At 31.6% G+C, this 17,736-nt stretch overlaps 1 protein-coding gene across 1 annotated transcript in view; it reads right to left on the minus strand.

Moving 5' to 3' along the window:
- LOC134722111 (T-cell immunomodulatory protein-like) overlaps positions 1-16,677 on the minus strand; it is a 19,466-nt gene extending 2,789 nt beyond the window's left edge. Inside the window, exons 1-14 of the mRNA XM_063585633.1 lie at positions 16,405-16,677; positions 10,641-10,874; positions 10,244-10,298; positions 9,661-9,732; positions 9,172-9,278; positions 8,026-8,084; positions 7,679-7,772; positions 7,104-7,198; positions 6,619-6,791; positions 5,682-5,826; positions 5,368-5,473; positions 4,851-4,894; positions 3,745-3,823; positions 366-487 (exon numbers count right to left, since the gene is read on the minus strand). Of these exons, the coding sequence (XP_063441703.1) occupies positions 366-487; positions 3,745-3,823; positions 4,851-4,894; positions 5,368-5,473; positions 5,682-5,826; positions 6,619-6,791; positions 7,104-7,198; positions 7,679-7,772; positions 8,026-8,084; positions 9,172-9,278; positions 9,661-9,732; positions 10,244-10,298; positions 10,641-10,874; positions 16,405-16,585 (1,566 nt within the window). The 5' untranslated portion in view covers positions 16,586-16,677. The remainder of the gene's footprint in view (positions 1-365; positions 488-3,744; positions 3,824-4,850; positions 4,895-5,367; positions 5,474-5,681; positions 5,827-6,618; positions 6,792-7,103; positions 7,199-7,678; positions 7,773-8,025; positions 8,085-9,171; positions 9,279-9,660; positions 9,733-10,243; positions 10,299-10,640; positions 10,875-16,404) is intronic.
- Between the last annotated feature and the right edge of the window lie 1,059 nt (positions 16,678-17,736).

The raw sequence follows: 17,736 nt of genomic DNA on the forward strand, positions 1-17,736 counted from the left end.
ATAACTGTATTGCATTTTAAGCATTGACGGCATCATTTAGTGATTTATTGTTTTTAAATTGAGTTGACTGGCGATGCATTAGCAGAACCATTAAACAGGTATTTGGGACCATCAAATCACCAATTGATGCTGTTGGAGCTTAAAGTACAATACTGTTATCTCCGTTCTAATGAAACTAACAGAAACCACATCAAATCATACATTTTGAATCTGTCATATGTTGTTTGTGCTTGGGCATACGTTTTCATGGCATCAATTGTGAACTGATGCCATGAGAATTAGTGACATTATACAAAATCAAAATGAACTTATAATTACAAGTGATGTTGTTTTAGAATGATTTATTTAGTTCTTCTGATCCTTACCTTTCCACTAGGATATGGAATGGACACTTCTAATGTGTCTACAAAGTTTGGTGTCTGTCCCAGTCCGAATACTGTAAATGGTAACTGTAAACTGAAGTGAGCTGACTGTGTTAACTGGGAAGCTGGAAATATATCAAAAGTACAGAAAGTTAGTTACCAGGTCCAGCTTACATTAAAAATAAAAGAATCAAGAACAAGTAAAACTGGGAGCTACTGCTCACTGATGATACCACTGCCAAAATATTTTAGTAAACAGGAAGTTTTTGAGTGATGAATCTGAAAACCAATCACACAGTATAGATGACTTATATAAACTAAATTTCAGAAATCCTTGTATAGTAGTTCCTAAGAAAAATGCAACGAATGTTTTAACTTGGCTAGAATGTGTAAAATAATACAAGTGTTTGTTAAACAGGAAGATATAGAGTGATGAATCTGAAAATGTATCACACAGTAAAGCTGACTTATATAAACCCTGAACCAAATTTCAGAAATCCTTCAATTGTAGTTCCAGAAAAAAAAATGTGACAAAAATTTGAAACTTGGCTAGCATGTGTAAAAGGATACTAGTGTTCCTTAAGCAGGAAGTTGTTGAGTGATGAATGTGAAAACGCATCAAACAGTAAAACTTACTTATATAAACCCTGAAACCAAATTTCAGAAATCCTTGTCAAGTAGTTCCTGAGAAAAATGTGATGAAAATATTCATTGGACAGACAGAATGACGGACTGATTGATGGGCTGACAGATGGATGGATGAACAGACAGAGGTAAAATAGTATACCCCCTTTTTTCAAAGCAGGGGTATTATAATACAACAGAAAACAATCTATACACCTTTTCACCGTAAATGTTAACAAATAAATATGATACATTTTCACCAATTATATAAATAGACATGGAAGTTAGTCCATCACTGTTTTTATTCTAGGATTCCTACTTGTATTTCATACAAAATTGTTGATTACAACCATATCTAATAAGTTGTTTAATTCAAGGGAAGATAATTCATATAGTTTGTTAAAATTTATGGCCACAGACCACAATTAATTCCTCTATCAGTTCTTTAGAACGTTTTGTATCATAAAAAAAATTGCACCGAATCTTTTTGTCTAATTTTTTGTGTGTGTAATGAATAGTTCAAGTCCAAAAATATATCCAAAATTCAGAAAGATTGCTTTCACACATCTTACAAATTTAGCCAATACACATCCATACCCCTATTGACAAGTCAAGAGATGTTCCGAAAACTTTAAATATTACCTTTTTGCACTTGGCCTAATCACTCATTCCATATCAAAATCAGTTTAAATACAACATGCAAACAATTATTTCACCTCTCTTCTTCCATTTCCACCCAAAAAAATCTAAGAAATGAGTGAGGAAGGGAAAGAAAAAAAATTAAGGCAAAATACACTGTAATTAAAAGGAACAATATTCGTGGACAACGAAAAGCGGGGTCATTAATTGTGGTCTTGGGCCTATTAGGGGTCTAAAACTTGACCAATTCTAATAAAACTTGACATGATTTAAGCTTAGTATATTATAAAACAGTTTACAAAGTTTCAAAGCCATATGATACCAAATGTGGCATTTTTTATATCTGAACTTTAGGTGCTGAATTGTGGCGTTGAATTAGAACAATTTCAACTATCAAATTTGAGCTTCTAAAAACCAAAAGATACCAAGACTAACACTTTTTAATGTCTCTATGTATAAGTTAACATCTATTTAAAGCAACAGAAAGCATACTTCATGTATCAGACTTATGAAAAATGGCCAGAAGTTAATTTTATATGAGCCTGTGCCCAAAAATAGAGGTTTTCAAATAAAGTGAGGCCTTATATCAAATGTAATATTTTTCACTTACAACAATTTTCTGAAGTTGTTAAGTTATCAAAAAAACTTTAACATGTTATAAATGTACTTTCAATGGAAATATAAGTTTCAAATAGCATAACACATGTGGATAAAATGGTCTTTAGCAATGCCTTGCTTAAAAAAACAGGTTGTCAATTTAGGCCGTTCCCCACATTTGCATATTAAAAAGCATATAAATGATATGGGAGATGGATATATGCTTCTTTTTGCTTAAATCTGTGCTTAGATATGATAAAACATGGAGCCTGGATGTAACAAGACTGTCACTTTCAACTATATATGTAGACAGTATGGTCTGATGCAAAGTTTATTAACTTTACTGTTTAAAACCTGAATGAAATTTCAGCCTCAAAAGGCCAATATTTTAAGCACTTGCTATCCAACAGAAGAAAATAAAGGTAGTTTGTGAAACAGAAATTGTTAAACAACCAGTAATAAGTGTTTTTGATATAGATTCAGTGCGATCTGTTTAGGAATACAACTTTTAAGTGCATAGAACTTCACATTTCACCTGCGGCGTATACTGACCATTAGACTTAGACTACAAAAACAGCACATTTTGCACTCCTTTTATGTTTTTATCTACTTTTTTTTTGTGTTCAGAGTTCACAAATGAATAAAAGAAGTGAAATAAATACCACAAACACAAAAAGATATCAGAAAAAAACCTCCCAGAGAGAAATTAAGCATGCTGTTTTTGCAAAAATATTGAAAAAATTGAAAAAGCTACATTTTGGGCATTTAACCTGAAAAGTGACTTTTTCACAAAATTTCTATCAAATGAAAGTGAAAATCATTTCTTCTCATGTAGTTTGACAAATAAATACCAATAGATCATTCAGAGAAGATGTCAAAATAAAATTTCAAAATTTGCTGAAATGCACCTCTTAGGCCACAGACCACAATTAATTCCTCTATCAGTTCTTTAGAACGTTTTGTATCATAAAAAAAATTGCACCGAATCTTTTTGTCTAATTTTTTGTGTGTGTAATGTATAGTTCAAGTCCAAAAATATATCCAAAATTCAGAAAGATTGCTTTCACACATCTTACAAATTTAGCCAATAAACATCCATACCCCTATTGACAAGTCAAGAGATGTTCCGAAAACTTTAAATATTACCTTTTTGCACTTGGCCTAATCACTCATTCCATATCAAAATCAGTTTAAATACAACATGCAAACAATTATTTCACCTCTCTTCTTCCATTTCCACCCAAAAAAATCTAAGAAATGAGTGAGGAAGGGAAAGAAAAAAAATTAAGGCAAAATACACTGTAATTAAAAGGAACTATATTCGTGGACAACGAAAAGCGGGGTCATTAATTGTGGTCTTGGGCCTCTTAGTGTAGATAATTCATATAATTGTTTAATTCAAGGGGAGATAATTCAACTAGTATTCATGTGGACAAAATCTAAACTAGTTCTTTGAATGAGAAGACATATATAGCCCGTTTCTATATCCCCTTTCTCAATGTAACTCTATAGAAATATATACCTATACCAATCTGTATCCTTCCTTCATTATCCTCAGTTGTATACTTAACAACAGGACCAGGCTGGTTTATACCATAAGGCTGAAACAACACATGGAAGAGATTCAATTATGTGGAGACATACATAACCATATCAACATTCATTCTAATTCTGAGATAATGAAACTACACAAACAACTAACATTACTTGTCTTTTGTTGATGGCAAGTGTTGAATTTAATCAAGATTTTATAGTTTTATGATCACAAATAACTACACACTCAGCTTGTCTGACAAAATAGCCTTTGGACATCTGAGTAATCTCGGCCTAATATCTTCTTCTTCTTCCCGTTACGAGTCGACCTCTGTAGTAAAGTGTAATATCACATGACGCAGTTAATTTAAGTAGAGAATTCAAGTTTATTTACAATTAATTGCAATCTATTTTATAAATTAAAGGCAGGACTGTACTTTCAAACTGAATAACTATATCCAAAATTAATGAATGAAAGAATAAACAATGTCCATAAGCACATGTTAAAATCTGTTTATATCTACTTCCTGTCATTTAGGCAGGAAAAATAGGGAGACTTTGTTGTTGATATTGAATATGGTTATTTATTAGGGAATTCTTTTTAAATGAATCATGACAAATAAAGATTAAGGTTTTAGTGCAGCATTTAGGTTGTACAATGTATCTATGTTTGGTAACCGACAAACACAAGATGGGTTAATATTTACATGAAATTTATATTTATGGTAAAATGTTCAAAAGTTTATATTTTTTTTTTAGTAGAAGTTAAGATAGAAACTGGTTCAAATAACAAGACAATATAAGTTCTTGTAAATTTTAAGTCTCCTTAAGACAGGAAGCCTTTAATATACAATGCAAATCAGTGATTTTTATAGGCAAATTTCTACTGGTTTGCCGGAACCACCAGCTAACAAAATCTACTGGTCCAACGCAAATTCTACTGGTCTCGGACAACCTGACCAGCGCTGATTTCGACTCCTATTTGAAGGTCATGTGTTCTACCCAATGTTTTGATTGTTTTGGTTGCTGTCTCAAAGTAGTAACCAGATTTCATTCTATTTATACACAACACACAACAGCAAAAAGAATAATTACCTCTCTTCCATTCAGACAATTTGTGCTGCACAGTCCACTTACAACTGAAAAGTATACACAGAAAATAATCACTATATTCAAATATCCTTCTTGTCAAAAAAGTAAATATATAGGTTAGATCCACCAAAAAAAAACATTGGTTTATATGAGTTTTCTTATTGAATTTGTGTTTTAAAAATTGAATTCAAATAAAGTGAGAGGTTTAGCTAGCTATAAAACTTGGTTTAATCCACCATTTTCTACATAAGGAAATGCCTGTACCAAGTTAAGAATATGACAGTTGTTATCCCTTTTTTTTTTTTTTTTTTTTTTTTTTTTTTAAATCTTTGAGGATTTGATTTTGCCATTTTAGATACAGGATTTTCCATTGTATGTTTTTGCTTATTAATGTCTTCTCTATACAATTTCTGTCATACATCTGTATCACTAGTGACCTTGACCTCAGATGTAAATAAAAATATATGACCAATGATTTCTGGGTTTTTTTTACAAATAGTTTATCTCAATATTTACTTACCTTTCACCTTAAGGAAGAATGCATCGTCAGTAAAAGTGTGTTTTAACAAATGTATATGTGGACTATTGTCTTCTCCATAAGTTGTTACAATCAGATCTAGGATTCCCTATGAAGGAGAAAATATAAATATTACATTTAAAATTTGTAAATAACATAACTTTTGGCTGCATAAAAATGTTGTAAAAGGTCAGGGCATGTCACAATGGTTTTTATTACAAGTATTGAGATGTAAATTACTGTTTGTTGTGACTTTTTAAAAATTCATATTGGTACATTAACATAGTTCTTTCAGATATAACATACGCAATACTTACATTGTCCTGGAAATCATAAAAAGCTGGTAATAAAGCCTTTTCTTTATCTGAATGCATTGGTACTTCATATCCTATACCAAAATGTCTGTTTGTGGCACACTTAGAGCAAGCTCTGTTCTCCAAGATAAAGGCTTTCTGTTGAAACCTGGCCATAGAAATACACAACATTATAAGACAACATTATTATTACAGATTTATAATTAATCTTATTATTACATTGGTCGCAATAAATTACATTGATTTCCCAGTTAAATAAAAACCGATAATTTCACATGTGAAATAAACTTGGTTATTTCACTCTCTGACGTTATACAACAATAGACGTTGTCAAGATGTCAATAATGTCGGATCAAAACAAATTGTGAATGCGTAGGGAAAAAATAAAGTTCCTTACATTTTCTACATTAATTTCATAAAAAAAAAACCATTAGCCAATGTAATAAAAAGTATAAATAATAGCCGTATTTGAATATAAAAAATAAGACAACTTGTGACCGAAAGCAGCTATGGATCAAACTCGTGCTGCACACTCGTTTAATCCATGCGTCGTTCGGTCACACATTGTCTTATTTTTGATATTCAAATACAGCGCTTAGTTATACTATAATCATTTAGAATTGATATGAACATTGCTTTACTGTTTATACAATTATAAGTATGACATCACTGTTCTTCGACACAGATATCTATACAGTTTCACTGTATGTATTACAAACTCATTGCTTCGCTGTCATTGCCCATCTTGACACTTTCACTCAGTAAAGACAGAATAAAAGAATGGTTAAGTTTGTAAATTGTACATTTAAGTGAATGTGTAATTTTAATTAATAGATAGCAATAAAAGCGTTTACCTATATCCATTGAATTAATAAATATCAACAAATGCCTTTGAAAATTTATACAAAGTAAATATACAAGTACTGTTCAATGATATTACCCTTCCTGTGAAGTGTTACGTAAAACAGCTAATAGATCAGGATATCCGTCTAGGTTATAGTCTCCCACGCGTACAGTGATAGGAATTTTGTCCATTCCTCCAGGATTTTGGTCTGGGGGCACAAAGTTCCAGTTCATTTTGTCTGTTTTTATATTCAAGTCCAATTTACTCCACTACAACAATAAATACAAGGACCATGCAGATATATATTTTTATGATAAAAATTCCTCTAACAATTGAACAGAAACTACTGTGTCTAAACCTTTTATATACTTTTCTGTAAACCAAGGATTGTCGTTTGTATCTGTTTGCCAAATTTGTTCCTAGTTTGTTCTTCTTGTAATTTCGGGGCATTTCATAATTTTCTATGTTTTGCTCAGTGTAGAAGCTGTACAGACCCTATTGTCGCTGATATCCTCTACAGTAGACAGCTGTTTCATTGGTTAACATACTGCATTTTGCATTTCCTTATTCTATGTTATTACCTGATCTTGTGAGTCTGTTGATACATACAACACACTTTTGGAACATTTGGTATCTGAACAAGCTGGTAAAATACCGTAGACATGGTTTCCTTCAGCTATAAACATGATAAAACAGTTATATAATAGTTCACAGTAAGAATAAGCCCAATAAATTTCACAAACATGGTTCTCTTTAACAATTATAATATTTCTCTGTTCCTAATAAGTTATCAGCAATGCCATACAGCAAAACCACCCTTTTTATTTCATCGATGCATTTTGTAAATATCAGGAAGAAAAAAATTTCAAAACAAAAATGTTTTTCAACTTCTCATACCTACTCATATATGAAAAAAACTTTTTTGCTGACAGATTAAAGTTACTGGTATCCATTATAAATAAACTACATTTCTTATAAGGATAACTATCACATATTATTACCTTTGTTAGCTCCAATATCTAAGAATGTAATCTGACCAAACAATTCAGCGTGGCCTTACTATCACATATAATTACGGTACCTCTGTTAGTTCCAATATCTAGGAATGTAATCTGACCAAACAATTCAGTTTGGCCTTACTATCAAATATAATTACCTCTGTTGGCTCCAATATCTAGGAATGTAATCTGACCAAACAATACAGCATCTGTGGGATAAGGTATTGATTTTTCAAATGTTAAAACACCATCCTGTAAATAAACAAAACTATTTCAACAAGTGTAATTTTAATCTTAAAGGTACCGATAAACCAGTGTAATTTTAGTAAATCATTGCAATAAAATATTGGAAGTTGGTTAAATAAAAAATTGTTTTTAAAAAAAATATCATTTTGAAGTGAAAAATTTATTACTATAGGTACATTCTATATACGTTTTTCATGACCAGCATATGACCTTTGCTTGCTATATGTAACCTTTTATTATATTAAGTTTGGTCAATTACCTGATTATACCAATACTCCAGTTGTGGTTTCTTGTCCTTTTCTGATACAATACACAAATCTACAAAAACATAAGTGAAGGTTATAAACTTTAAAATCAACATAATGCTCTTGTTGTTTAACTAGTTACTCAACATGTATATAACTTTTCTGTTGCTAAACATATGCAAGGCCTTCTAAACAAACATGTCAATTATGTGCGAATCGATGACGAACGTTGAGAGACTACCAATACTAGTTGAAAAACGAAAACTAATGCTTCTTTGTAAACTTTGCAAAATGAAGGCGGAATCATTTACCAAACAAATTTTTATTTACATACTTTACCGGTTTTTCAGAGATACCTTTTGAAAGGCATATGGATTTATCCCAGATGAAATAACATATTTCAAAATACTCACTTTTGAATTTTTTGAATAACTATATGTTTACATGCACATTCTCAGCCAAGTTTCAATAAAAAAACATTGTCAATAGTGCTATTAACCTAAATTAAAGACTTCAAAAGAAGAGCGAAAGCGAAGGGACAACGATTTTGTAAGATTTCTAAGATTGTCTGATATCAGTGACTATGATTTCCTGTTGCAAAATGCAAAAATTACTGGCAAACTTTTAACCCCAAAACTTATAGCTAAACTTTGGACTACTCCCTTGAATAGCAGAAACTGAAAATTGTATGGACACTTTGTTCAAGATAGGCTGAACCACCAAATTAGTCTGTGCACAAAACATCAAACACAGAGACTCTTATCATATAGCAGATTAAAAGAACTAACTACTGACGATTTCGTGTACACACTGGTTTTAAGATGGGACGAGAGCTTTTCATATTTTCTGCTTGGCAATCAGGAAGATCTCTATGACTTTTCAACACCAGAGCAATGTTTGAAAGTCCTTAATGGATTTTCCTTTTTGAAATACTATACACTGTAAATACTTTTACATCCAAATTCTTATGTGACATTTCTAATTTTGTGTCTTTAAAACTTTGTAGTTGTATATAATACATGCATTTTTGTATAATGTCAATGTCCTATAGGAAGAAATAAAGTATGAGAATAATATAAATGTGTGCTTTTATGATTTCTAAGATAATCTATTTTATTTTTATTAATTTTTCCAAGCTCTAAATACACTGTAATCCTTACCTGCAGTTAGATCTCCATTGAGATCAAGAAATGCACTACTCTGTGGATATCTTAATGGGTCAGCAGTGTCATTCAGAAGCTGTGTAGTGTAGTTTCTTTGTCCATTTCTGGTTAAAAAGCAGTTATAAGAGTAGCTATGAGTACAGTTAAAAACAGTTGTTAAGCTAACAAAAGTATGATGTAATGGACTGATGGTATCCTTAACAGTAAGAAATTGCAGCAAAATGATCTGTTAAGTGGATTTAACTCATAACCAGATAACATTACCTTCCCAGAATACATAACTTGTAGTCCCTAAATGTTGTTTACTTTTTCATTGATATTAGACCTGTTTTGATTTGACAGGGTCAGCTGCTGTCCTATAGATTTTGTACAGTTTTTAAACTCATTAATTCATAGCACAAGGAACAAAAATTGTTAGGTTGCTGTCTCTTTGAATTATACAAATCATCTCCATTTAATATTGATTTTGTAGTCATTTGTACTTACTGAAATATATAAAATTGTCTTTTACCATCCAAACTTTCACCTAGTAAATCTGGAATCATGTCACCATTTGCACTAAAATGGATTAAAAAAGTTATCTTACAAAATATCAAAGAATCCAAGTATATCTGTTAACAAAAGTCATTTAATATATATAGGTGTTTATATTTGAAATCAATTTAAAATACACTTTTAAAACGGAGATATATGTAGCCTGTGTATCTTAAACTTCAACAATTTCCATCAATATGGACACTGGAAAGTCTATTCCAATTCTGACAGATTATCTTTTTTTTTTTAATGAAAAAGTAAAATATAGTGTATAAATTCATGCACTAGATCCCTTAAAAAATTTGGAAAAACCAAAACTAAACTAGAAGTGTTTTTATTGTTCTTCATCACAAAGTTGCAATGTGACTTAAACAGGGAGCAAACAACTGCATGACACTGCCTGTTGAAAACCCTACAACTGATTTGTAAGTACTGTACCTGATCTTTGAACGGTTCCTAAAAGCACATATTAACTGTAATAGTAACTGATGATTTAATTGTTAATTCATACATACATGTATCTACATCTACTTACTCTAATACTAATGGTTGATCTTTTAATCCTCCTTGTATTTCTAAAGGCGTTGCTTCTACAAAATATAAATATATTAACAGGATATCAAAATTATTATTAATATTGACCTAAGATAAATACTAGGAGCTAGCTCCAACTTGTTATAAAAAGACACCCTTTTAATGTACATGCTTAATTTCCAAAAATATTGTTGTTTAAACATGACTTTTTTTCGTGTATCTTTTCTTATAATTTTTTCTGCTTCTGTTAGCTTTAGGATCATATATAGAAAAAAAGAAGACATTATGTTTGTAAGGATAGTATTTGATCATACATTTTTTTTTTAATGTAACTGGTCAGTTTTCAAAACCATAAAATTCAAAACTAAATAATTATATAAGCATATTAAGATTCATACCTAATTTAGTTTGCTGACGATGTCCCCAATAAATCTGAACTCTGACCCCTGTTACATCTTTTAGTTGCCTAGTAACAAGGATATCCATCTGATTGTCCCCATCAAAGTCGGCAGGAACCACACTTGTGATGACAGTGCCATTAGCAGTATTTCCAGGTATAAGTACGACCTCCTGGTATTTACTTTCATCAGATGTCACTTCTTTAGTGGCCAGGTAAATTTTAACACTAGTGCCTATAAAAAAGGAGAATATTCATACAAGTCTGATGGAAATTGCCTTACACAAAGTCATGTTTTTCTCTGGCTGTTTATGACGTCTTTACACTAAATCCATTGGATGTTGGATGTGTACAGATTGATTGTTTAGTCTTAGATGCATGATTTATTTATTAGTTGTTAGTGGCTTTGAACTAGCTGTCAGATAACTGCAAGTACTCTCAGATCTGTTCATTATGTCTTTCTGTGTCGGGATGTATAAGTACTGGGCCACGTCCACTTTTATTTTTGTCCATCTAATGAGTTAAGCCTTTTTCAATTATTTTTATATTTCCTTCTTATGTTGTACTGTTATACCACTGTCCCAGGTTAGGGGAGGGTTGGGATCCTGCTAACATGTTTAACCCAGCCACATTATTTATGTATGTGCCTGTCCCAAGTCAGGAGCCTGCATAATCAGTGTTTGTCGTTTGTGAATGTGTCACATATTTGTTATTCGTTCATTTTTTTACATAAATAAGGCCATTAGTTTTCTCTTTTGAATTGTTTTACATTGTCTTATCAGGGCCTTTTATAGCTGACTATGGGTTATGGGCTTTGCTCATTGTTGAAGGCCATACGGTGACTCATATTTTTTTTTGTCATTTTGGTCTTTTGTGGATAGTTGTCTCATTTGCAATCATACCACATCTTCTTTTTTATATTACAGAGTGTTTTACATGATAACTAGAGTCTCAATAGAGCCTGTGTTGCTCACCTAGGTCTATGTGCATAAACAACAATTGACTCTCACCAACATTGAAGAAAAGAAAAAAATTCATGAATCAGATTTATTTTTTGTTTATCTTGAAATAATTTAATTTTGGATGCAACGTGTGATTTGATTGACTGACGTTATTTTGTTATGAGCCCATAGACATAATTTAGTCATGTGATCGTGACGTCATCAACGTTATTCAGTGTGCACCAAATTTTTTATGTTCTCATATAAGCAACCATTTCTATGAAGAGTGACAGTCTACTCACTATATTGGCAAATTTTGACTTGTTTGTGGATTTTGTCTTGCTTATCATATTTGTTGTTTAAAGTTTCTATTTAATTATCTTTTATAATTTTTAACATATAAGACAGACAATAAAAAATGGTAAAAATCATCAAAAAAGGGCAATAACTCAAATAAGGAATCTTTCGAAATCCATATCGTCTCAGATGTAGATCTTGACCTGCTGATCATTTTTGCTTTATATTAAAGTTTGTTTGATATGTATGTATCTATTCTAATATAAGATAAAAGGCAAAAAAAAATTTTCATGAAAAGGATATGGCTCTAATGAGAGTTGACTGTAAATTACGACCATGCAAACATATTAATTGTTAGAAATTGTCTAACATTTTAACAATAAATTAATCAATGAACAATTGATAGAGCTCAACATTTTAAATTTCCATCTTCTTATGATATCCAAATATCCATAAGATTTTTTATTTTTGATGATTACTAAAAATACTGTAACTTAGTGGATAGTTGTCATATTTTACATCTCCTTATTTTATGGATTTTATTGTGTAATAAAGGAGGGCTGCGCTTTAGCGCATGATACGCTCGTTGCTCTTTTAACTTGTCTTTAATGCTTTAAATGAATTTATACAATGAACTAGAAATAGTGTGAGCCCTGTCAAATAACCCCCCCCCCCCCCCCCCCGAATAATAAATAAAAATGCACCAAAAAATTGGCACTATTAAGGTCAATAGATATAAACAATTTATCAAAGTTGCATAAAATTTTGTGAAAATGTTAGTTTTTGAATCCAAAATTAAGCATAAAAATTCATAACACGGAAATGTAAAATCTGAAATATATAAAAAATGAAAGGTAGCTTACATCAATAGATATAAACAATTCACCAAAGTTTCATGGACATTGGAGAAAGTCATATTGAGTTTTTGTCCGAAGTGTTGAAAATCCCCCCTTTTTTATGAATAAAGTCCCATAAATCCAAAATTTAAAATCTGAAATTAAAAAAAAACGAAAGGGAGCTTATGTCAATAGATATAAACAATTCACTTAAGTTTCATGGAAATTGGTGAAAGTGTTTTTGAGTTATTGTCCGAAGTGTGGACGACGGACAGACAGACGGATATATCAGTTTGTTTTTTTGGATATTATAAAGATTCTTGGATTCATAGGGAAATCAAGGTATTAACACCATTGTGATTTCCGTGGTTGTCGAATTGGATGTACACAATGAATTTAAAACATTTTTAATGAACTTATCTGCCTTTTGTTAATCATTTGTAGGTCATAAAATACATTGTTAAGGCCAACTAAAATTAATTAGTAGATTTTCATCCAAATTTTTGAAACTAGAGGCTCTAAAGAGCCTGTGTCGCTCACCTTGGTCTATGTGAATATTAAACAAAGGAAGCAGATTGAAAATTGACTACAAAGGTCAATAACTCCTACAGGGGTCAATTGACCATTTCGTTCATGTTGACTTATTTGTAGATCTTACTTTGCTGAACATTATTGTTGTTTACAGTTTACCTATATCTATAATAATATTCAATATAATAACCAAAAACAGCAAAATTTCCCTAAAATTACCAATTTAGGGGCAGCAACCCAAAAACAGGTTGTCCAATTCATCTGAAAGTTTCAGGGCAGATAGATCTTGACCTGATTAACAATTTTACTTCATGTCAGATTTTCTCTAAATTATTTGGTTTTTGAGTTATAAGCCAAAAACTGCATTTTACCCCTATGTTCTATTTTTAGCCGTGGCGGCCATCTTGGTTTGATGGCTAGGTCACCGGACACATTTTTTAAACAAGTAACCCCAAAGATGATTGTGGCATAGTTTGAATCAATTTGGCACAGCAGTTTCAGAGAAGAAGATTTTAGTAAAAGATATATAAAATTTACGAAAAATGGTTAAAAATTGACTTTAAAGGGCAATAACTCCTAAAGAGGTCAACTGACCATTTTGGTCATGTGACTTATTTGTAAATCTGACCTTGCTGAACATTATTGCTGTTACAGTTTACCTATATCTATAATAATATTCAATATAATAACCAAAAACAGCAAAATTTCCTTAAAATTACCAATTCAGGGGCCGCAACCCAAAAACAGGTTGTCCAATTCATCTGAAAATTTCAGGGCAGATAGATCTTCACCTGATTAACAATTTTACCCAATGTCAGATTTGCTCTAAATGCTTTGGTTTTTGAGTTATAAGCCAAAAACTGCATTTTACCCCTATGTTCTATTTATAGCCATGGCGGTCATCTTGGTTAGTTGGCGGGGTCACCGGACACAATTTTTAAACTACATACCCCAATGATGATTGTGGCCAAGTTTCAAATAATTTGGCCCAGCAGTTTCAGAGGAGAAGATTTTTCTAAAAGATTACTAAGATTTACGAAAAATGGTTAAAAATTGACTATAAAGGGCAATAACTCCTAAAGTGGTCAACTGATCATTTTGGTCATGTTGACTTATTTGTAGATCTTACTTTGCTGGACATTATTGCTTTTACAGTTTATCTCTATCTGAAATAATATTCAAGATAATAACCAAAAACAACAAAATTTCCTTAAAATTACCAATTCAGGGGCAGCAACCTAACAACGGAATGTCAGATTCATCTGAAAATTTCAGGGCAGATAGATCTTAACCTGATTAACAATATTACCCCATGTCAGATTTGCCCTAAATGCTTTGGTTTTTGAGTTATAAGCCAAAAACTGCATTTTACCCCTATGTTCTATTTATAGCCATGGCGGCCATCTTGGTTAGTTGGCGGGGTCACCGGACACAATTTTCAAACTAGATACCCCAATGATGATTGTGGCCAAGTTTGGTTAAATTTGGCCTAGTAGTTTCAGAGGAGAAGATTTTTGTAAAAGTTAACGCCGGACGACGACGACGACGGACGACGGACGCCAAGTGATGAGAAAAGCTCACTTGGCCCTTTGGGCCAGGTGAGCTAAAAAATGGTGCGGGTGGAAGTTTTATTTTTTAAATTTTTATTTCATATGAAACCCTTGCCACAAGTTCTACATACCGCCGGGTATGTGCTAGTGGAAAACAAGCTTGTATAATGTATATACATGCTGTATAAGGAATCCGATACTATTTTTTAAACTCTTAAATAAAAATCCATGATTGGTAACCACTGTTATACATGTAATTGCCGCTTTAGAAACCTATTTATAGTATACATCAAAGAGAAGAGAAATGCTCTCTTCGATTGGACTAGACCTACTCCAAATTTATTTTGCTTTCTAAGCAATGGTTTGTAGTCCACATAAAATCAATAAAATGTATTGGTACAACTGTATGCAACACAAATATTATGAGTACAAAATAAAATGTAAACTCAGTGTGGAAAGTAATTATGATGTAAAACATGAACTTAACCAAAAATTAGCTGTTGTTTAATGATTATATTGAGGGTATTGGGACAGTTACAGAGGGTGTTTGCTTTTTGTCAACAAAAACAATAGCCATGGGTAAATATAAGTGAATTAAAATGCGTGGTTTTTTTCTCAATATATACGGTCATAAATCAAACGAATTTGTGCTTGTGTCAATTTCTTTAATCCAGTCATGTTTCTTGTACCAATTTGTTCTACGATTCTTGCGCTTTAGATATCATTCACAGTACAAATTTCCTGACACAAAGTTATCGTAAATAAATAAATATTAAAGAAAGAAAAAACACGGTTTTCAATTCACTTGTGACTACCGCAATTAGCGTTAAATGACAAGGCGTTTTACTCGTTACTCGAATATTTCATGCCCTTCTCGTTATCAATTTCTATTATCGGTAGATGATGTTGTCATCATAGAGCAGCAGAATATGTCGACTCAATCATTTGAGTCGTTAGTTTACTCAAAGAAATACAAAAACGAAATTTGAAACCGGAAGTGTTGAATGAAATGAAATCATTGATGGTTCCCGGTAACAGACATGAACAAAATCTGGAAATCGTATTTTTGTTAAATAAAAAAAATCGGAGCGGGACGATTTCAGAGGGGCAGGCTGGGATGAAAATCTAGCAATTAATTTTAATTGGCCTAATATACTATTATTTATTAATCAATGTTTTAAAGTCACCAATATGTGCTTATATTAAAATTTCAAGTGTTATTCCGTCATTACAAGTGTTATTTGGGTATTAACAGTATTATTCAGTCATTACAAGTTTTATTCAGGTATCGTCAGTGTTATTCGTTTGTTCAAGGTACCGGGAAATGTGGTATGGCAGATCAGACTAGTATAGACATGATAGATATAGATGAAATGCTTTTGACCACAGGAATCGGAAGTTCTATCAATAAAATTATGTAGATAGTAAAGTTGACTACCAATACAGCTTCTCATAGAGAAGAGAAGCGAAGAGAAGCTCTATTGATAGTCGACTTTATTATTTCCAGAATTTTATTGATAGAACTTCCGATTCCTGTGTTTTGACTATATAAGAGCTGTAACTAACACAACACATGGTAGTCTTCGATACGAGACATTAAAACAAATTACCTGCATCTCCAATAACAAACAGGTCAGTGTTTTTGTTAGCATTATAATCCCCAAAGGCTGCTATCAAGCCCTTGGCAGAAGCACCAAGAGTTTCTGATGTCACATCATCAAAAGAACTTGGAACAGCCAATGGTATGAAGGATAAGTAGGACAATAATACAATAATTAAATGAACATTCATGTTTTCATTGTGATTTGCTAATAATAAGGATTTTCAGATATTTTCCGTGTAATATTCTTGTGATGATGAATCTGACTTCCTAAAAGAATAATGACTATTCCGAGTGCAAACATTTGGTTGTGAATTCAGTATTTTACTATCAAATTTTTTACGGATAATTCGGTTGGAAAAATTATGCAAAATTCATTATCATAAAATATGAAAAAAATTAACTTATTACATTTAAAGTATATCGTTGTCGAGTAATTTTCTTTTTAGGTCTGGTTTGTAATCTTTATTTTGTGCAAATCTTTATTTTCAAATGCAGTAAAGTGTTCATTATTGATGATCCGGGATAACCATTTCCTCGATGATTGCACACTCATTTATCTTGTTTATTTTAAAATCGCCTGTTCCCCTAATTGAACCTTAACCTGGTTTTATAAACTTTTCAATGATCCTAACAAATGTTCCGTTATTACAAATGAAATATGTACCGTGGTAATCAATAATCATGAAAAGGTCTACTCGATTAGAAATTAATCTCAAATATTTGGCTATGCGCCAGAGGCGGGTCCAAGGGGTTGATGGTTATACCCCCCCCCCCCCCCCTTTTAAACGATAAATGCATTTGAATGGTATTATTGTGGTTTTAACACATATTTTTTTAACTTTTCCAAATGAAAAAAATATGTAAAACTTAAAGCTTAAGCATATATCTTAAATATTTGTATAGGACAGTCACACACTGTTGAGTGAATGATACTTTTTGAAATCATTAATAGATTAAAAAATTTAATTAAGATTCAATTAGTTTTGCTTAAAGGGAGTTCAGTTATATGTCATATGTATACATTGTACATGTATTTCATTATACTGGTGATCCATATTAAGGCTCAAAGTAAAAAAATAATTTGAATTTGATATGACTGTACAGTTTATAAATACAGCTCTTCTACTTAGCCTCATTTTCCATATATATATACCAACTACAGCTATTCTTAGATTGAAGGAATCAGAAACAGAACACATAACATAAGGTGAAATCAGTTGGAAGATAAAACAAAATTTTATAACATTTTTTTTAACATCTTCCAAAAAAATCAATTAACGAAGGATTTGTCACAGGAACCTTATTACAAACCGTCAATTGCATTTAAAAGTGGTTCTTT

The sequence above is a fragment of the Mytilus trossulus genome, chromosome 6 (genome assembly GCF_036588685.1).
Source record: "Mytilus trossulus isolate FHL-02 chromosome 6, PNRI_Mtr1.1.1.hap1, whole genome shotgun sequence".
Classification (NCBI taxonomy): domain Eukaryota; kingdom Metazoa; phylum Mollusca; class Bivalvia; order Mytilida; family Mytilidae; genus Mytilus; species Mytilus trossulus.